This window comes from Haemorhous mexicanus, chromosome 21 (assembly GCF_027477595.1).
Source record: "Haemorhous mexicanus isolate bHaeMex1 chromosome 21, bHaeMex1.pri, whole genome shotgun sequence".
NCBI classification, from domain to species: Eukaryota; Metazoa; Chordata; class Aves; order Passeriformes; family Fringillidae; genus Haemorhous; species Haemorhous mexicanus.
This window is the reverse complement of record NC_082361.1, coordinates 1,374,225-1,395,682: the sequence shown is the minus strand read 5'-3', so window position 1 is coordinate 1,395,682 and position 21,458 is coordinate 1,374,225. Positions and strand designations below refer to the sequence as shown.

The following is a 21,458-nucleotide window of genomic DNA, read 5'->3' as shown; positions in this document are numbered from 1 at the left end:
AACCCACTGTTGGAAACTGGCATGAACACAGCAAAAGAGTAAAGGATAGACCATTCGAAAGGAGCAGAGAAGAAAAAGTTTTCAGAGAAGCCAGAGACAGGATCCTCTTCCTGCTGAAATTCATCATCAGAGGAGTCCTCAGAGAGGAAGACTGTATAGTGTCGCATGGGCTTTACGAGGCTGGGGAACAGGAAGAGAGAAGGAAGTTATCGAGTCACAGTGACAGCTCCTGAGGAGAGAAACCAGGGGCTCCAGAGATCCAGATCATCCTGACCCCGACTGACTGCACAGCAGAGCTCGGCAGGGAACGCTGAGCTCTGCTGCCCAGGCACAGAACACAACCCCTGTGCCAAGGGCAGGGTGCTGTGGGGTGCCCAAGGGAAGGGACTGCAGGCACCCCACAGTGCAGGGGACAATACAGAAACCCCCTTTCCCCACCATGGTCCCTACAGAGCTGGGCACCTCTCTGTTCTTCAGACAGCTTGGCTCCTCAGGCTCTCTGAGCTCTGGCAAACATTAGATCTCCCTCTCTGCTTTACAGACATTTAATCTGATGCACAAGAGGAGCTGACTCCAGGGCACCAGTTCCTACTTGTATCTATTTTTCACATTTGAAACTGCTTCACTCTAGAATGAAAGCTGTGCTGTCCAAGGATTGGTATGAAATGCAGTTTGTCAAGTAAGGTACATGTGCTCCTTTCCTCAGCATTAACTGAGAATCAGTTCTTAAAGATTAGGGCAGGAAAAGAGAAGTTGGATGCTGCAACCAACAGCCCAAGAGGGCCCGAGCTGCCACTGCCAATGAATGTTTACTCACAGTCAGGTCAGAGCTGATTAATAAAAAGTCTCTAACAGGTGGCAGTGGCTGTGGCCAGTGGTGGTAAACCACAGTCTGCACAGTCCAGCCAAAGCCAGTGCATTGCTTTCTTTCTCCTCTCCTTTAACAGGTGTCCATGGGAAGGAGGTGGGGCCACTGCGGCCCCGGGGCTGCGCCCGCTGCTGCCGCTCGGTAAATCCCGGGTCAGCCTGGCACTGCCCCGTGCCCGGGGCTGCGGGCGCTGCTGCCGCTCGGTAAATCCCGGGTCAGCCCTGGCACTGCCCCGTGCCCGGGGCTGCGGGCGCTGCTGCCGCCCGATAAATCCCGGGTCAGCCTGGCACTGCCCCGTGCCCGTGCCTGGGGCTGCGGGCGCTGCTGCCGCTCGGTAAATCCCGGGTCAGCCCTGGCACTGCCCCGTGCCCGTGCCTGGGGCTGCGGGCGCTGCTGCCGCTCGGTAAATCCCGGGTCAGCCCCGGCGCCGCACGGACCAGACGCGCTCCACGGCGCCGGCAGCAGCGCGGAGCGGGGGCTCCGTTTTAATGAGGAAGATCTGCATCTCGGGAGCTTTTTTCATGTGTCAGGATGCATGGACAAATCAGCGGCACATCACGCTGGCCAAAAATGAAATGCTGACAAATGTAGATATTTCAAATTTAATTGACACATAAATGTACTTGAGATAGAAAAAAAATATATATAGAAAATGGGAGTGCAGGATATGGGAATTATAGGGAGAATTCTGTAATAATTTTAAAGGATGTTCTAGTTATAAGAAAATTAGTTTTGTTTATTTTATTATGGCATTGCTTTTTCCCGAATATTGAGATTATGGTACAAAGGGGTGTATGGACTTGTCATTATTCTCCTAAAAAGGGCTCTGCAGATTTGAGGAAGAATTATTTTTTACTGACATAGTTTTTTAAAGAACAGATACACAAGAGCATTAGGGAATTAAAGAGTTTGTCCCTCTTAGCCAGTAAAATGCAGAGAATGAGGGATTTGGATGCACAGGCTTTTTCTTGCCTCTGTGAGATAGGAGGCTTGGGACTGAGGGCATTACCCGGCACCCGAGACCACAGCACAGACCCACGCTGGAATTCCTTCCTGCAGGAATTCCTTCCTGCAGATCCTGCACGCTCAGAGCAGAGCTCCTGCCGAGGAGCTGTGCAGGGGGGCCCCGGGAGCCCGGCTGGCACTGCCCTCGGGCTGTCCCACCCCACCCCGCCCCCCCCAGCTCATCCCAAATGCCGGGCTGTGCACTCCCATGCCAGGCACGCAGAGCTCCTCTGCCGGGGCTGCTGCAGGGCCACACTGAGCTGTCCCAGCAGAGGCTGCTCCCCCTGCTCTTGTAAGCACACTGGTTTAACAAGAGACCTGAGCCACGATTTGGGTGCTCTCTGCAGTCACTGCTCCTGAGCCCCTGTGCTTTAACTGAAGACTGATTAGAAAATGACACAGACATCCCCAAAACAATGCCTTTCTTTTACACACATAAAAAGAATTAACTCATGTAACTAAAGGCATAAATTTCCTAACCTTCAATGCTACCAGATAAAACAAGGGAAAATGTAGTTTTTGGTGTTTTCACTGATTCTCGTGTTACCCAAGAGAGAGAAAAGAGTGTGAGTTTTTTAAAGAGACAACACCTCTCTTATTTCCATTTCAGAACATTTATACAAAGATTAATTCTTACTGGGACAGAAAAAACAAAGTTTGTGGGAAACATCATGAAAATTCTGTATTTTGTGAAAGCAGCTGAGCTGTAAAGACTTATTAAAACTAGCAGCAATAAACTAGACCCAAATAAAAGAATTAAAATACAATATATTTGCAGTATTGGTACGTTTACCGTTCGTGTTTATGTTTATGTGTTGTCTGATAGTGCCAGGAATTGAAGATACACCTTAGCAGAGAGCAACACTGGGATGTCAACAGCTTTTGAACCCAAACATGCAGAATCCCCCATAGGATTATCCTCCACCTAAATGCAGTGAGTCATCAGATTAAATATTAAAAAAATGCTTTTAGTTTAAAAATCCCCACAACCTCTGTGCAGGGCCAGCATGGCTCTTTGCAGGAGCTGCATCTGCTCCACAAGAGGGCAACCAAATTCCACGGTAAAATGGACAAATACTCCTGTACAAGGGAGAAATCACCACTCAGTTTAGGGCTAAGACAGAGTATGCCCCTACCGTGGCGTGGCTGGAGAGAGCTATCCATGCACTGATGGCCCTCCAGCATGTTTGGGCTGTGCTGGCAGGTTCAGAACATCCACAGCTCAGAACATCCACTCCCTGGTCAGGGTCACCCCGAGGGCCCATGGCTAACTCCACTGGGCACTGTCAGGAATCTGCAGCACACACCCCTTGTCATCTTTGCAAGGGATAAGTGACATTAGTGAAAGTGCCTGAAAAGCCTCCCTGAGGCAACAGAACGTGCCTGTACTGGTATGCACAAGTGAGACACTGGAAACCAACACCTTTTGTCCAGGAGCAGTGGGCTGCAGCAGCACAGATGATTTGGAACATTCCTCCTTCACTGGCACAGCTGAAGGGGGGATAAATTTGCTGGTACTGGGCAAAGTGAAGCCCTACAAACCCTCACCACAGAGCTCACTCAAACATCACAGTCCTGTTAATGCACGCTAGAGTCAGACAAGGCCCCTTCTGCCATCACTGTCCAATGAACAGTTCTGCATGCTCCAGCTCCAGCCTGGCAAGAACACTGCATCTGCAGGGCTGGAACTTACAATTTCCTTGAAAGAAAAGTGCAAACCAAAACAACAAAGAAATTAACAAACCTCCTAAACCTGAAAACTTTCACTGAAGAGGCTGATCAGAGTGCACATAACTTGGCAAACTGCAATTTTTCCATGAGCAAACTTTGGTTACTTGATTTTTCACATTTCCTCTACAACGTTCCAAAAAGTTTTTTTAAAAATCGGTTTTTTTCTTAGTTAAAATCTAACCTTGATCTGTAGCATTTTGAATGTCTCCCTTGGTGAGTGCCAGGTCTGAACACGCTGTTTGGTGCAAGCAGAGAGAAGCAGAGCAGCACAGCACTTACTGTTCTGGGCTGGGAACTGAGGTCCTCCGGCCCTCCACGCCAAGGTTGCTCTTGGGCCTCTTAACCACATGAGGTCTTGGGGGGCGAACCTGTGACATGCACAGAGACATCTCATCAAACACTGCCCCTGAGCCAACAGCAGACACACAACACATGGAGAACCACCAGTACCCTACAGGGATCTTCCACTGGGCCTTGCTGTGTCTTTTGTGCCACAACAATGTTACACATGAGTGAGGATACACCAATGAACCTAAAGGATGAATATAAACCACATGGCCCCAGGACTTGCAAACCAAACACACATGCTTGTCACTGACTGCTATCTGCCCTGTCCTGTTTGGTACGGGCTGAATTCCAGAGAAAAGATCCCCTAAGAGTGAGCTTCCCCCTGAGCAGTGGTGAGAGAAAAGCTGGGAATGTCCATGTGCTCTGGACATTGCACTGGCACTGGGGCTCAGCTCTGACACCCTGACCCTTCTGGCCACGTGCTCCCAGGAACCCAAGCTCTCAGGTGAGGACTCCTGTGCAAGGGTGTCAGGGAAGACGTGTACTTAGGATAAATGTTTTAACATGAAAAACTCAGCTAATTCTTCACTAAAAATTTACTTCCTTCCAGCAGCTGAACACAAAGCCTCGCCAGCCATATTGTCATTATCACTCTTGGTAATAAGTCAGACTTCTGTTGTAGGTAAAATCCAAAGATTTTCTGTGGAAGATGCTGCTGCTGCCAATCCAGTCTCACATACATATCCATCACCTTCTAAAGTATGGAAATTCAGCTTGATTTCTGACCAGGATCTCCACAAGCAAACAAGCCTTATTTCAAGGAAAGGAATAAGCTCAAAGTTTGTGTGTGTGCCAGCTTACACTGCTGAGGAATCCTGTGCTGAACTTATCCCTGCGAGTCAAATGAGGGAATTTGCAGCATCAGGGCAGACTGTACACAGCAGCTTCATGTGTTTTGTTAAAAAAGTGCAACTCTACCTGAAAAAGAGTCAGATCTGTTGCCTCAGCTCAACACTAATCTCAACAGAAATGGCCAAACACCCAACTAAAGTTGGGAATACAATTCAGCTCCTGACCTCCCAGAGCTTGTGCTCCCTTAAGAGGCACAAGAGAAAGGAGATGTTCATGGCCTACAGCCTGAGTGCTCTGGAGTGAATACGTAAGTTTTAAAAAAATATTTGTTGGGGGACAGGGACTTTCCAGGTTTGTTTTGGTTTTGTTTTTTAAATTTTTCTTCCCAGGTACAAAATCCTCAAATTCTCCTGCCAGGAGAAAGCCACCAAATTGCATGTAGTGCTCCTGCCCTACACGCAGTATGCAGAAAATAGCAGCAGCATTATTGCATTGAATTTTCATTTCAAAGGAAATGGTGCACAGCAGATATGATGAAGAAATCCAGAGTAGTATTGCCACTATTTCTTAGGAAAAAGGGCTTATGAAAAGGTCAGATGTTAAGGTCTTGGAGATCAGTCCCCACACAAGGCTGCTCCTCTCTACAATAAAGACAGCTTAAGAATGTGAATTTATGGCAGGAATGGAAGGATTAAGTTTGTGGCAACTTCAACTGAACTTGCAACGTGGTGAAACATGGGGAAAAGAACAACAGAGCTAATTAGAGGAGCTGAGCTGTCAGAGCGCAGCAGAATGGCTCGGTGCCAACAAACAAAAGGAATGGGCTGGCAATCAGCAGGATCGATGAAGAATACTGCTTCATTAGGGCTGATAAAACACGGAGAGAGCGCAGAGAGGAGCGGGAGAGGGGGGCGACAGGCAGGAGGAACGGGAGAGGAGAGCGCCAAGGAGAGAGGGAAAGAGAGGAAGAAAGCAAAGCTGCTTAATTAAATGGGAGCTGGGAGCTGATGTGTAAAGCTGGCCTGTCAGCGTGCTGGGAACACTTTCACCTTTCGGGTGGGTGTGCTGCCGAGGAGGGAGAGAGGTGAGAGTTTGGGGTGGCTCCAGGGGCCCCCAGCCCAGGGAGGTGCAAGGTGACAAAGCTGAGTGGGATTTAGAGCATTGTTCCTGGGGAGCTGCAGGGAAAAGCCAGGAAGCAAGTCAATTCCTTGCTGGATTTTGAGTCTCACATAGCCACAGAGGCAAGGTTAAATGCTTATCAAATGCAAAATATCAAAGAAATCCAATTACATGAGCACACAGCCAAAGGAAAAAAGGTAAACTTCCAGGACAGAAGGGTTCAATGTGCTTATTACTGTCCCCATCAACTTAATGCATAATTATTATATTTTAACTTTTTCTAATCGAATAAAGTTTCCAAACAACCACTATTAATCCAAACAGACCTCCATTAATTAGAAGCAACAACCCTCTCCCTTTCATCATACCACTACCACTTATTTCCAAAGCAGCAGAATGCAAAGAACATCTCTGTTCTGCTTCCTTAACCTTTCTTTGGTCTGTGTTTTTGGCTTTATTATCAGCAATTACTCATATGGCAAGCACTAGTGCCCATGTATTCCTCCCTGCAGCACAAAGTACTTCTCAGGAATTCTGGTATTATGTGGCCATGGCTGGAAGAGCAGAGGGACCTGGTCACCCCCTTTAGTGCTTGTGTACAAGGCCAGGATAAATCCCTTGCTGATACCCACCTCTGTAGGAGCTGCCAAGCCTGAGAGGGAAAAAACAGCCTGCAAAAAGTATTATTTACACATACAGAAATGTGTTGCAACTACCAAAAGCCAAATAACAGTTCTGAACAACAACAAATTTATGTATATTTGATACAAGCATATTTTTGGGATTGATTATAATAATTTACATTTATCTTGAATTTCCCCCTGATGAATGAAACCTTTCTGTTCCACTTACTGACACAGCCAGAGGAATGCAACAGGAGCTTTCATTATTACATTTCCAACCTTTTATCAGTCACATTGGGAGCAAAGACAGTTGAACCAACCATGTTGCAGTGAGGACTATTAATACCCTACAGCTGGGAGATTAAACAGTCTTAACAAGATCTCCACATAATAAATTACTCCATTTGAACAATACAGTTCAGCAACTTTGGTGTAGAGGAATCCCAACATGCCCCCTTACACCTGTCAAATGTGGAACACGAGGGCATGGGAACACTACAGGAAGCCCACAGTACATGGAAAGTCTGCACCTAGTGAAACACATCTGGGAGGGTCCCCCATGCCCATTGTATTTAAGGGAACACACATAATCACAGTCAATGCTATTTTTTAAACACAGAAAACAGAAATTTTCAGGGGGAAAAAATCCATAAAAATGACTCTATTAAGCTAAACACCCAGAGTTAAAAAGACGGAGAAGAAACACATGCCACTGAAATGTCACACAGGAACATGCATCAGAGATCAAAAGTTAAAACACACACCCAGTTGCACTTGTTAACCAGTTACCTGCTCATCCAAAACACATTTTAACAAGTTTTAGCAAGATCAGATTTGAAAACTTGCATCTCTCTCTTTCTTATGCATGTACGTGTATGGATAAGGAAGCAAGAAGTAAGATGATCTGGGGGGGAGCTACATTCATAAAACTGAATATAATCCTGAATATACATCAATATCTTCCAATGCTGTGCCAAAAACCAACATCCCTCCCAAACTGATACTTCTTGCCTTTGCTTTTAAAAACAAATAAACATCTGGTGCAGACCCAGCAGGGTATCCAGTTTTAATGCCATCCTGCATAGTCCATAGGTAAAAACTGTCCTACAGTGAGTGTTTTTGGGGAAAAACTGCTGAGATAAGGTATCCCTACCTATCACGTACAGGCACTGCACTGCCAGTCATTTCTCTGCAGTTCTTCCATGGAGGAGTCCCCTCCTCTGGCCAGCCTGCTGGGCCTTCTTTTACACCATGGAATTACCCAGGGCATGTCATCCATAACATTGCACCCATGTTCTACCGCCAAAGATCGACCTTGTTCTCTTCAAGTCTATTCATACATGGAGAAGAGTTAGGCATCCCAAATTAGTTAAAAGCATAACTTGCAGAGAATAAATATTATGTCTTCAGACTTCTGCTTCCTTTCAGATTTGAGTTCAGTGCAAGTCTTCAAAAGGTCACTGGCTAAAAACTTCCACCAGCCAGTCTAGCAGGGCTTTGTGTGTAAGAAACCACTGCAACAGTCAAACCAGAGGTGGCCAGAGCAGCCCCAGTTACCTGCAGAGCTGCCCGAGAGCTGCAGGGCTCGTCAGAGAAAAGCAGAACAACCGCGGGTCCCAGGGCTGTGCCGCAGCAGAGAGAAGGCAGCTTAGGAGCATAATTCACACACGGCTTCTGTGCAGAGCTTGACAATCCAAACTACCAGGGTTTAGTAGTGCTACAAAGAGCGTAACTCAGGCAGTGTTAAGCTGTGGCAGTGAAACAATCCCCAGCTACTCACGGGCCTGGAGGAGCGCTGGATCTTTGGGGGCGGCGGCCGCGGCGGGCGGAGTCTGTGCTGCTGCAGCAAAGTGGAGACTAAATTAAAGCCACCTGCATGGAAACACCTCTGATGTCCTGGCAAAAGCAGCATGAGCATGTGACAGCACGTGATTTACCTTCATACTCACCTCACAAAATGCCATTTTTCCTACTTTGTTTTCCCAAAGCAGTGACAAACCCCATGGCCTACGATGTGCCCCGGCAGCACAGGTGCCCACGCCAGGCTGGACTCAGCTCCTGCCACACCAAAGGCAGCAGGGACAGCAGCAGACAGCCAAAATGGACTGACACAACAGAGATGGTCAGGGTGGATTCTTGGACCTCGAGGTCCAAGTGTTCTAGGCTACATTTATGCAAATGGAAACCAGGATACTCAAAACCACTTTCACTAAAATCTTGAGTGATTTTAGTGCTTGTGAAAACTTATGGAGAAGGCCTCAAACCAGACATGTAAGAGCATGGAAAAAAACCCAATTTAGTTAAACTTTTCACGCACTTAAAGGTGAGCTTACGCTCAGATCCTGTCCAAGGTTTTACTCCTAAGTGAGCAATAATTACAAATCAGGCCTTAAAGCATCATGATGGCCTAGAACCCAAAACTACTTGTGTAAATATTATTTCAGTTCTGTGTAAGTGAAAATGAACACACTACAAATATTCTACGTATTTATATTACAATAAACTACTCCTTTGCAGGAGCCAATTCTTCATATCCTTATCCTGTCACTAGATTATTTTTTCCAGCTGAGATTTAAATATCACATATGATTAAGCTTTCATCTTTGATCAAAAAATAGTTCTATGTATTTCCACAATAAAGACACACACAAATGCTGCTTTGGGAAAAGATTAAAGGTGCAGAAACTTTTTTGTCTCTTGGACTTCTAACCAGCATCGTGTTAACTCTCAGAACTGTGACCTCAGTGCTTGTAGCAGCACAGGCAAACCCAACACTGCAATTCCAGTTTCTGTTGTCACTGCAGTGCTCCCAGCAATGGAGTTTGGTGGCAGGTTTGTACGTGCTGCACCACGCAGTGCACTGCTGAGCCTCAGGAGATCTCAGAGCAGGGTAAGACAGAGCTGCCCCTGGCCAGCAGTGCTCTCTGCACCGAGCAGGGACAGGGCTGTGAACATAGGCAGGAGCAGGCTGAGGGTGGAGGGGAGGCACCCCCAGGAACAGGGGCTTTCCCAGAGCTCACTGCCAGCGCTGGTGCTCCTGCCTGTCACTGCAGCGGGATAAGCAACTTTCTAACTCTGGGTGTTTGCTGGGAGAGCCACTGATTTGAAGTTAATTTGTTAATGCAGCAAAACACATTGTTTCTAAAAGGTCAGCAGGTGAAGCTGTGTTGGAATATCAACTTAATTACCTGGGCTGTAGGGAGGAATGGGCACCAAGCAGCACACGGCTGCAGTGCTAAAAGCTGCTAAATTGCTATTCCAGGTATGGTCCTAAATATATGTACTACAGCTTTTTCTGTGAAGGGGAGAAATGTCTAAATTAGCACTTTCTCACCAATAGCTGTTTACCAGCATACCTTTTTCCTCTGGATATTTGCTTAATCGTCTTGTTCTAAATACTTCTGAAGCAACATGACAGAAAATTTGCAGAAAGCCATTTTTATGACTGCAGATCTGGCACTGCCTTGCTAATTATCAGACAAGTGTCTTAAGCTATGAGATGCTGGAACAAGAAAACTCTTACATTCATTTTTACACTATCAAAATATTATTTAAAAATTATAGATCCCACATCTCATAAAATAGCTATTTTACACCCAAGGAACTTTCACAATACAGTTATTTAGGGCTTTATACCAGAGAAAACATTACAAAAGGATAATTTTTGATCTGTGACATAACAGCTTGTGAGCAGAATATTATCTCAAACTCATTGTGCATGTCTTCTGAGGTTTTTTTAAAGTGGTATTCAAAACAGAGCCTTGTGAGTAAATCAGAGGTGCTAGTTCATGTGCAGCAACACATGCAACTGGAAGGAAACACCACTAGATGAGAACTGGTTTGTTAGTATGTGGAGAAAGAAGTGTTTCTCAATTAGCAGTGAGGGTGTTTCCAATAATTTCCAAAGCAAAGCTCTTCTAGATGAATATCTTATTTCCTTCCAAAATTGAGGACTGGCTTGAAAATACTTTAAAGTTCATCAGCCATGGGAGAGAGATGCCTTGTGCTGGATGAAGCCAGGCTCACACACACCAGGCTGCAGGAGATCTGAAGTGCTGACTTTGGGAGAACATGCTGGACTCAACTGAACACTCAATTCAAAGAAAAAAAAGGGAGAAAATAACAACACTGAAAAATGTCTGGTACCTAAAAAGATTCAGTAGAGAAAGCAGACGGAATCTACGAGGCAGCTGTTTTATTATCCAGCCAGATCCCTGCACAGCACACTCTGCTTTTTACATGCTCCCATATGTATAGCTCACAAACTGGGATGACAGGAACAGTGTATGCTTTACAGCATATATTTTTAATTTACACTCTGAAGTACTTCAATGGAAATCTGCTGGGTCCTGTGATAAAAATAATCTCCATGTTTTAGGGGATGCCTCATTCTTCAAGCCACATTTGCAGATTGGGAAGGTAGAACAAGTCTGGCAAAAATGCAGCAATGCCTAAAGCCAAAATCCCAAAACCATGAGAACACCACTGTGGACCTCTTCCCACAGCAAAGAGGTGCCTGCAGAACACAAAATATTTAATTCAATTTAGAGTCACTCTGGTTCAAAGAAGCCTCACACATGTTGTTTCCATTTTGCTCCCATGTAGTGAGGCCCTGAATAAGAAAGGATCCTGCTGCAGACAGTAACTACACAAGGCAGGAGCAGACCAGGGTTCTGCTGATCCCTTTTCCACCTGCTCTGCTCTGGTCCCTGCAGAGCTTCCCCAGCCCTGATCCTCACTGGGCCTTCCTTGGCAATTTGCTCCAGCACTCACCACTGTTTGGGCAGGGGATTCATTCATCACGATTCCCTACTACAAACACACACCAGCTTTTGGATCTGAGAAAGTATCAGAAAAAACAAAGACATTTCTACACAAAGAATGGACTTTGAGTCCATTTCTTTGAAATACTGTGACACAGAACTGTTCTCCTTGTCCTCTTGGGCAACCACTGGTGACTTGGTATAATTTCCTGTTATTTCTTTGGTATTTTGGCACCATTTTGCACCAGATTTTTTTTCTGGACCCAGCAGTAACAGCAGAATCCTACACTGACAATATCCACTCCTCAATCCTAGATGGGTAACTCTGTGAACACACACAGGGATGTTGCTGGTAGCACACAAAGCCAGGAAGGAACACATCCCATGGACTCTGTACTGCACAGTGGGCCTTACCCTGAAGCAGCACAACTTCATTTGTCCAGAAGGAGAATAAAACCCCAGGTCTCCATAACCTTGCTGCATAATGACAGGGCCATGAAGGAAAACTCCTTAACTCAGCAAAGCAGGCCCTTTCTGGATTACAGCAGACCAGCAAGGAGGGCTTTTGTACAGCTATTCACAGAGGTAAAACTGGCAAGAGGTTGAAAGAGAATCTCACTGAGATGATCGCTTTTCCAGAGGACTTCTTCCAAAATGAGGTTCATTTCACTGTGGTTTGTTTTCATTTTGTCTATTCCTCAACATACATGGATGGAGAGACATGTTGCAAAAAATCCCAAACCCCAGGAATATATTTATACCCGTGTGTTAAAGCCTATCCATCTACTACCTCAGCAGAGTTTAAAATCACAGCTAATAGGTTAACAACTGCTTTTCTTCTGCTTCAGATGAAGAATATCAGAAAGCTGGGGGAATATTCAGCTTCCCAATTTGTACTGACTGCTCAGTGCTACTTGCAATGTCTGTTTGACAGGACTGACATTTTGTACCACTGTGAGATGGGAGAACGTGTGACATTTTTATTCATGGTGGCGTACGCCCTTGTAATGATCAGCCCTGGTCGATGTGCTTACTGCAGCAGCCCCGAGCCCTCGGAGAACAAACAGCAGCCCGAGGTGCCAGCAGTTTGGCTGCCTTATTAAACACCACCAGGATTCTAACGAAGAGCAACTGCTGGAAAATCTCACTGTCAAATCCTCAAGGACATTGTCAACATGGAACTAACTACATATATTTTTCACTTAAAATACTAGAAAATCCAGCAATACAATATCAAATTTAAAGAAAAAAGCCACAGTGGTTTGTGTGTGCTTTTTAACTGGTCATTTTACCAGCTTTATATTGGCTTTCTGTGGTCCTGATGCTGGAATTCAAATCAAAGAGATCATGTAACCTGCATGATTTAAAATGCTGGAAAATGGACATATCCCTTATTATCTTTTAACAGCTATTTCTCTCTAGCAAGTGGAATACTTGCACAGAAAAAAAAAGAAAAAGAAAAAATACATGGGCTCTCATTTAAGGAATTCTATAAACAGCAATGACTCTCTGCTTCACTCACCTTCATCATTCACCAAGCCAGGCTGCATAACTGGGGGGACACTCTCCCCCACACACCCACAGAAGGATACAGACCCTCTATCTGCAGCCTGGCACTCACAACTGCTCTATGTGGTATTCATCAGCCCAGCTCTGAAGGGCCAATCTAAAAAATGCCTGGCTAAACAAACAGTCACAGTGGGGTCAGCATTTAGAAGAATTATAAATTTCACATACTCTTTCCCCTTAATCTCCTGGTTAATCCAGTGGCCCAGAGGTCAATTCAGACAGTTCTGGCCTAACTGCACATATCAACTTCATAAGTAATACATAAGAAGCCTCTGGATGCTGATCTACATTGACAGAGAAGCAAGTCACCCATAAGACACCGAGAGCTCTCCTCAAGTTGTCAATCTAGGTGATTTGGGTAGCCTTGCATGTACTGATATATTTATTTTCTATGTATGTATTATTTATAAAGCACAACTCTCCTTCCACATGCCAGCAGTGATGGACCAAGATCCTCCCTACAAGATATTTATGGGTTCCTCAGCAGAACAGGACTAACAAGGAGTCTCTGCAGACAGGTTCCAGCTGCTGTCGCTCGTCACAGGCCCGCGAGGTCGGCTCTGCCAGCCTTCCCTTCACACGTGCAGGCAGTGCAGCACCTGACACGCTGCACTCAGGGCAGCACAGTGACTGCCAGCATCCCTGTGCAAGGAGGGCTTCAAATAGCCCAGACAGCTGGAAAACACTGAAAGCCACAGTCTGCAATGTGCTTTTTCATGGCTGAACACAAACATGTGCTGGATGCAGTCTGGGGCCACAATCTCACTGCAAAGCATGAATTCCTGCATGGCATGGCACCAGGCCCCTGCTGCAGTGGCTGGAGAGAACCCAGCTGTGCCTGCTCCTAGGGAAGCCCTGGGGAGCAGGTGCAGGAGGGGCAGAGACCCTGGGCACGCTCTGCAGGTGCTGCTCACACTTGTCACACATTGGCACACATGGCCAGGCCAGGCATTCCCTAATCCCACCACACAGACTGCCATCTCTGCTAATCCTGCACACCACAAAGCACAACTTCACTCCAATGCATCACTGTCTTGTCCACTGACACTGGCTTTATACTCTGACTAAGAACACTGTCCCCTGAGAACCTGATGGGACATTTGAGTGGTCTCAAGTTAGATAGACAAGTGCTTCTGGGCCAAGACATTTGTTTTTCTTGTGAGGTGACTTATACTGAGCAACACTGAATTCCTTCCTGAAATGAACAGGCAAAGAAAGGAGTGAGAACAAATGAGGATAGAGATATGTTTTCTGAAGACAAAATCATTTTAAAGAACTTCTACTTTTGCTAAATCCATAAAGAATCAAATGGAGAGAGAGAAGAAACCTCATGTGGCTCCAGAGAAAGGAAATGGGAACCCCCATTGCTCATCCATGGGGAAGAGTGGAAGGGAGGCTTGTTTTCTTAATGAAGGTCCTGCTATTGTCCAAGCAGCTCAGAGTGGCCAGAGGAGGGGCTGGCTCTGCAACCAGAGCATACAGTTACATGAATATTAGCAAATGAACTTGTTTTCCCCTTTCCCCTTTGGTTTCTACCTCAGTGCCACACAATGCCTGCTGTGATCCAGGGGAATCTGCTATTGTTCCGATGCACCTGGGTGTGAAGGGAGTCACAGGGTCTGGCAAAGGAGCCTTCCTCCCTTCCCCACTTCATCCTTTTACCCTGAAGATAATCCCTCCTCTGCTGCCTCTGGCCTCAGTGATCCAGTCCTGCATTCCTGGAATGTAGCTGGCTGGTGTTCTCCCCATCTCTCCCCTGACCTCTTAATGCCGTTTAATCTCCTGGAAGAAGAGCACTGCCCTACAAAGCAGAGTTGTTTGTTCTGTGTGTCCAAGTGCAGACTGTGACTAGGAAAAATGAACACGTTCATTTACAGCAAAAGGATTCAAAACAGCAAATAATATGGCAATTTCCATGCTGTGGACTGCAAGAGTTTAACAGCAGTCAGAATGAGCCAGGGAGAGAACCCAGAGAAGCCTTTCCCCAGTCAGACAAGCTGCTTCAGTACATTAGTGCATTTTCCATTTGTTTCATAGCTATTTACATTAGTCCCCAGAGCACTGATTCTCTGTAGTTTGCATCAAGAGTGGAACATGATTGAATCTCTCTACTAAAGATATATGTGGAAGAGTCTTCTGTATTTTCGTAAGCTTTACACCTTTTGGTGCATAAATGGAATTAAATATCCTATTTGCTGGTAAATAAAAACAAGCCATAGAAAACATAAACCCAGCTAAGCTGACAAAAGACATTCTAATTATAACAGACACAATTAGAGAGCTGTACAGAACTGCCAGGATCACTTGCTTCTAATGAAATTATTCCCTTTCCCAATAAGTGATGTTTCTGGCAGCTTATCATTTGCTGGTTTAATTGTACTGAATCATGGGTGCTACTGACTGTGGGAAAGTTCCTAAAGAGGAATGTTCCTAAGTGTAGGTTTGATTTTGAAGCCCTTGGGCTCATCCTGCGTGCTCACACCACCTCTCCCAGACTGGTGGGAAGACAGGACCCAGGTACCAATCCTGTCTGAACTCTGTGGGTCCAGCCAAAGCAGCCCCACAGCTGCTTGCTTGGACAAGGCACCTGCTCATAACAGTCACCGTGACACTGTGTAGTGTTTATTCTCCAAACAGGTCAAAGACAACACAGACACACGTGTTCTACCTAAAAGGTACAAGTGTGGGCATGGAAACAAGAGCCCAAATCCCCGAGTCACAAATCAGCTGCATTGGTGTCCCACTCTGCCTGGCTGGGGCTTCCAGTACTGCCCTGCCTGGCACACTGGGAAGGATCCTGAGGACAGCTCTGGCAACTGAATATGCAGCATGTGTTCAATGCTTTAAGGACATTTTGGTCAGCTTTTAAGACAACAAACCTGAAGAAAGCAAGTAATAGGACATTCACAGAATCATTAAGGTTGAAAAAGCCTGGAAAGATCATCCAGTCCATCAAGCACCACAAGAGATGCTCTCTGTAGCACTGGATCTTCCATAAGAATTAACCTTACTATTCACCCAGACTTAGAGCACTACTCATACTACAAACCTTCCATTTGAATCTTGGCCTTGGCTTGAAAATTGTTTCCTCTTCTCCCCACCCACGGAACCCTAAGCTGCCTGTACTGCTCCTGCTACTTGTTGAGTACAGTTGTGTTGTCCCAGAGCCCGTGGTGATAGTTCCTGCGTTTGGTTGATGCAGGGATCAATAAGAAAGGTACACCCTGGGTAAAGCATGCAAAGTGCCACCCAGGAAAAGCAGTGGTCCCACCCTCCCACTGCGGTGTCTTGCTAAGAACACTCTGTCTAGATCTTTACTACACTGCCCCAGGCTATCTGGCTAAAAATCCTTCTTTTCACCATCAAGGGGAGCTTTCCCACATTGTCTTAGTATTGCCAAAAGCACCACTGAAACAATTCCATAATAAACAAGGTTCTCCCATGATGCCTGATCACAGCTCACCAAGATGAGCCAGGACATACAGAATCTCCCCCAGCCAGCCAATTACTGCCAAATTTTGGTGAGCCATCAGCTGAGGGGCTGTGCTTTTACAGGCATTTCAAGATATTTTACTGATATTTTTTGGAGCCGAACAACTGCAGATACACAACTGTGTTTGGAAAAGCCAGCAACTCCCTCACTCTAGGGTGAGAGATAATGAGTTAAAATTAAAGGTTGTTGCTGGCTCGCTAGCCCATCCCCCTTCAGCTAATCTGTCATGTAATGAAGAGAAGCACCCAGCACAGGACAGCTCGCTGCCGGCTCACTTACAGCGAGCTGATTAAGAATGTTCAACCAACAGCAGACTGCAGACCTTTCCGAGGAAAATAAATAGACTGTATGCAAATGTGTTTGTCACTTTGACAGCACGTCTCAATTAAAGGCCCGCGCGGCGGCGGAGCGCTGCTGCAGCGCTGCGGCCGGGCTCCCTGCACCGCCCGCCCCAGCCGGGCCCTGACCCCCGCGCATGCATGCATTTTAAACCTCGCTGCCAGCCGCACAATGCTGCACTCCGAGAGAGCCCTGACAATGAGAAAAAAGCCTCTTTCATCCTCTTCAGTTTAGAAGAGCTGTGAATGCACAAACAGCCCTTATTTCAGAGTTCTTGTGCCTTTTTAATTGTTCCCACCTTCTGTATTCTAGACAGAGTTAAAAGTGACATTAAAATCTCTGCCTTTAATCACGAGTTAGAAGCCATCTCCCATTTATACAGTAAATGTTGCTGCTTTTTTCCTCCCCAAAGCCTTAATCTATATTTCATAAACCTGAACATCTTCTCCTTTTGAATGAACGTATGATTTCATTTTTGTTTTGGCACTGGGCTATTAGGAAGAGCAGACCGTGCCAGGACGAAGGCTGAGTCAGACAGCCCTACAACTGCAAAGTCAGATCGGTTTTTGGAAACCAACATTTGTAATGTGATGACAGCAATAAGCATTAGCCAGCAAGCCTCTCCCCACAGCCAGGGGTCAGGAAAGCTGATGTGTGTTTCTTTCAACACAGAAAAGTGATCATTAAAAAATTTGAAAGTGACTGTTAAAAAAACTCATAAATTTAAATTTGCACTTCCCAGTCAAATATATATTTCATTAATCTACCACCACGTTTGAACCATCCATCGTTCACAAAAATCGGAAGGAAAAACTGAAAATAAATTGTAATATTATCTGATTTCTGACTGCTTCAAATGAAATGTAACATGTCCCTGCTGGAGCTAGATGGCTGCAATCCTCCAGTAGCCCCAATTTCTCCCAACTGTAGTGGCACTGAAAGTAACAGAAAAATAAGTCTCTACTGAAAATACTTAATTGGAAGAGAATGATTTTTAAAAAGTCTCCAAGAACTTACTTTTAGCACACTGGTTAAAGTACTGAAAAAATAAATCTAATTTTGAAATGATGCAGACAACATTGCTCTGAGCACTGATCAGACCTCGGGTAGTCCCATCTAATACCTGAACAGTCAGTGCAGCCATACCAACTGATTTCTATTCATAGACACTTCTATAAAACTGGTTTGCTTCACATTTTATAATGTTTTACAACTGCTTTAAATTTACACTTTGCTTCCTTAGAAAAAATCAGATATTCCCTCTTGTTTTCTGGTCAGAACAGTGTAAAGAATAGATACAGCAAAAGAAAAGAGAACTGTGAACACAAATCATGTCATTTTTTGAGTCAGCCTATACTTAATAGGGGAACACTGGCAAGCGGATAATAAACACTGGATGTTTTGCCATGAAAATCACAGCAACTACAACATTTTCTAAACAGCTCGCTCTTCAAACCCCACCCCCAAACTCTCTGTTTTGCAGACATATCAAAAGAAACATTACACCAGCAACTAACGTGAACAGCTCAGCTGTCAATACTGAATACAGAGCACGCTAACAAGCTATTAATTGATTTTTCCATCTTAGTTCATCGCATTTAATTTTCAGAGAATGTTCAAATGCTTTAATAGTTGGACATCCCATATTGACACTAATGATCTGGCTAGATAACAGGGGATGTTTTAGATTCTGCACCCTCAGTCCTGAGGGCTGTAGCAACTTGCATGCTAAAACAGCTGCAAAATAGTTTATAAAATTGCTACAGTATTTATGTTTCCCCCCCATTCACTCATCATTTATTCTCCTCAAAATCACCATCAGAACAAAAGGAACCCGCAAACCCCAGAAAAATTGGGTTGTAGAATTGCCTTTAAACAGACAGAACAGAAATGAAACTAAACTAGCACAATTCAGTCATTAAAGACAATGAAGCATTTGGCATATTTGTTATCATGACTTTTCTCTGAACTATTCTCGCTGAGTCACACGATTGAGAACAACTTACACTAAGACCTACCTGACCAAAATGCACTGTGATTGGTCTTCTGTCCTCTCTTAATTTCGGGTCCTTCTTGTCAGCCAGTGGCGATGGGGCTGTCCTTGGCAGGGGCTCCTCCGGCGCCGCCGCGCACCCGTTCTCAGCAATGTCCTGTGTGGTAGGAGAAGGTGAGTAGCATGGCCAGGAACACTCCTGAGTGAGGGGAAGGTGCACAAAGGACACACTAGAGGATAATGCCGACTAACAATTCGGATGTTAGGGGAAAAAACACCAAAGTACAGAAAAGAAAACACCATTAGAATAAAACATGTCATCCATCAGAGCTTGTACCTAACCCCTCCCTCCTCCCAGTACCAGTGGCGCAAACAGGACATGCAATACAATGTCTGACTTGAACACGCAAAAGCCAGGAAGTGCATGTGGAGAAAAAAACCATAGCTCAGATTTTCTATTTTAAAAATGAACTCAAGAAGTGCAGGGACAGGGCATTCTGCTTATTGTAAACCTAAATGAACACAGTAATTCCATTAAATTACTGCACAGAATTACCCATAGCAGAACAATTACTGGTGGAACTGGCAAGGAGAGATGGAACTCAGAACTTAGTTAGCTTTGCATTTCATCTTGGAGTCTGTGTGCACTGAATATGCCTCCAGGAGAGGGTACAACACCAAGGGCTGCCTGGCAGAACACTTTTTGTTTGCTTTGACTTTAGTTCTCATCTCCAGAAGTGAGGTGACCTACCAGCCCAGGTTAGAGGAACTTGGCAAGTGCAGGGTGTGTAACACAGGTTTTGGAAAAGACAAAGGCCTGAAGACACCAGGAATCAGAGAAGGAGCAAAGAGTTTGAAAGTGAGTTGAGAAACAGTCTGTAACACAGTGGGCCCCAAACCTTACATCTCTGCAACAATGCCAAGGAAATAATGCTGGGTAAATATGGAGAGAAGGCTGCACAGGCTGGAGCTCTGCAAGGCTGACCTGAGGGTGGCTGCTGCCACCGGCAGGGCTTTGATTCCCTGACCTCCGACACGGCCCGCCAGCCCCCGGCTCGCTCAGGTACAATAATGAGCTGTGTAAGCTGATGGCCAATTAGAAATGGTTCCTTTGGACACACACTGACCTAATGTGTTTAGGTCAAATGAAACAAAAAGCTGGATGGACTTTCTAAGGGGCTTTGTCTGCTCCACAGAGAAACTGAGACCCCTCTTTAGATCCAGCTGGTAGAGCAGTGGTTCCCCAATACGGGCACAAGGATCATGGGGAATTAACAACTTGTTAAGGTCAAGCTAGAGAGAAAAACTTTTTCTTCCCCCCGCCCTTCAGCTGCACAATGCCACCTTGTCTTGAAAAGGTACAACAAAGTCCTCCGAATTAGTAACAAAGAGCCCCAAAGCAAGACACTGACAAGAAACCTGAGTGTCTGTCCAACTCCTACTCCAGCTCCAGCCAGCAGTGAGCCCCCAGGCCATCTCCTCAGCCTGGGACTCACACAGCCTACGGCAGCACCGTCCCTTGCAATGAAGCTAACCACAAACCTGATTTACATATTTCTGTGGGAGGGAGCCACACTGAAGGTGCCTGGAGCCGCCGAAGCCCCAGCACTCCCAGGGCCAGCCAACCTGTGCTGAGCAGGGGCTGCTCCCAGCCCCGCAGGGCCCTGGGGCTGTGGCTCCAACCAAGGCAGCACACAGCTGGGAGGCAGTGGAGAGCAAAGCACCTTCCCAGGCAAATCCCCAAAAAGCCAGAAAAAGGACACAGAACTTTGGATGTGAGGGGAATGGGAAGAGCTGAAAGATAGAGAGATTAAGCCATTAAGCAAAATCCCCTCAGATGTGTAACGATCACTGCAAATCCTTGAGCTTTTATTGCTATAGATTGCCCCTACCTCTCTGATGATATAATTGCATATAAAAGATAACATGTTCCTAAAGCCTACTTCCACTGTGTTTGGTGCACAGACCTCCAATGAAACCACAATATAGTTTTTTAAAAACTGCTTAATAAAAGATGAGAATGAAATTATTTGATTCCTCTCTATTTTTTCAACATCACCAAAAGGCAAACAAATCATCAATACAGCCTCACTCATCAAAGCAAAATCTGCTTCACAAAAGTTTGTTTTCCATCTTCAATGAAAACACATTGGAGTTAAAAACCAGTGAAATCTGATCTTATTTTGTAAGGGACTGCAAACACTGGCTAGAGAGAAGCAAAACACATTCTGAGTGTCTTGAACGTTGTGCAGGTTGTGTTATAAAGCTCTAAATGAGTTGTTTCTAGAATACCAGGCATTAACTGGAGCCACACAGGACTCTAGTAACTAAAATAATGTTGAATATATTAATGCCAAGTGCCCAACCATTTATACAAATTGTCTTAGGCAGAGCTTTCAGTAAGTTCCATTCTCCTGACTGAAAGTTGAGGACGGTACCATTCATATTCCTCCCTCTTCCTAATTCTATGCAGTTAAGCTTCAAATGAGCCACTAACGGAGGGACTTGACCACCACAGTCGGTGAGATGGAAAAAGGCAGCCTTAGCAAAAAAGAAAAAAAAAAGGGAAATGAAAAAGAAGAAAGAGAAAAGAAAAGAAAAAAAAGAACTGTATCAGATATAAAATAAAGCTACTAGGCTGTATCTATTAACAATTATTTGCTCTCACTCATAAGAATCCTCTGAAAACTATTTCTGTTGCTTTGAAATACTGCACCACAAATGAACAAGGGATGGAAATGGAGCACCATTCAATCTCCACTATCATATTAAAGAAGGACCTTACACACACCACAGTGACCTCTCAACAGGTCAA

The 21,458-nt window shown here is 45.2% G+C and overlaps 1 protein-coding gene across 9 annotated transcripts in view; it reads right to left on the bottom strand.

Moving 5' to 3' along the window:
- DENND1A (DENN domain containing 1A) overlaps nucleotides 1-21,458 on the bottom strand; it is a 147,530-nt gene that overhangs the window by 6,052 nt on the left and 120,020 nt on the right. For 2 of the 9 annotated variants that reach the window (XM_059864837.1, XM_059864841.1), the window contains exons 19-21: nucleotides 18,669-18,800; nucleotides 8,267-8,326; nucleotides 3,884-3,972 (exon numbers count right to left, since the gene is read on the bottom strand). In XM_059864837.1, coding sequence (XP_059720820.1) covers nucleotides 3,884-3,972; nucleotides 8,267-8,326; nucleotides 18,669-18,800 — 281 coding nt within the window. Of the gene's footprint in view, nucleotides 1-51; nucleotides 181-3,883; nucleotides 3,973-8,266; nucleotides 8,327-18,668; nucleotides 18,801-21,458 lie in introns of all 9 variants that reach the window. The other 7 variants (XM_059864839.1, XM_059864842.1, XM_059864833.1 and 4 more) reach the window with 6 other exon arrangements.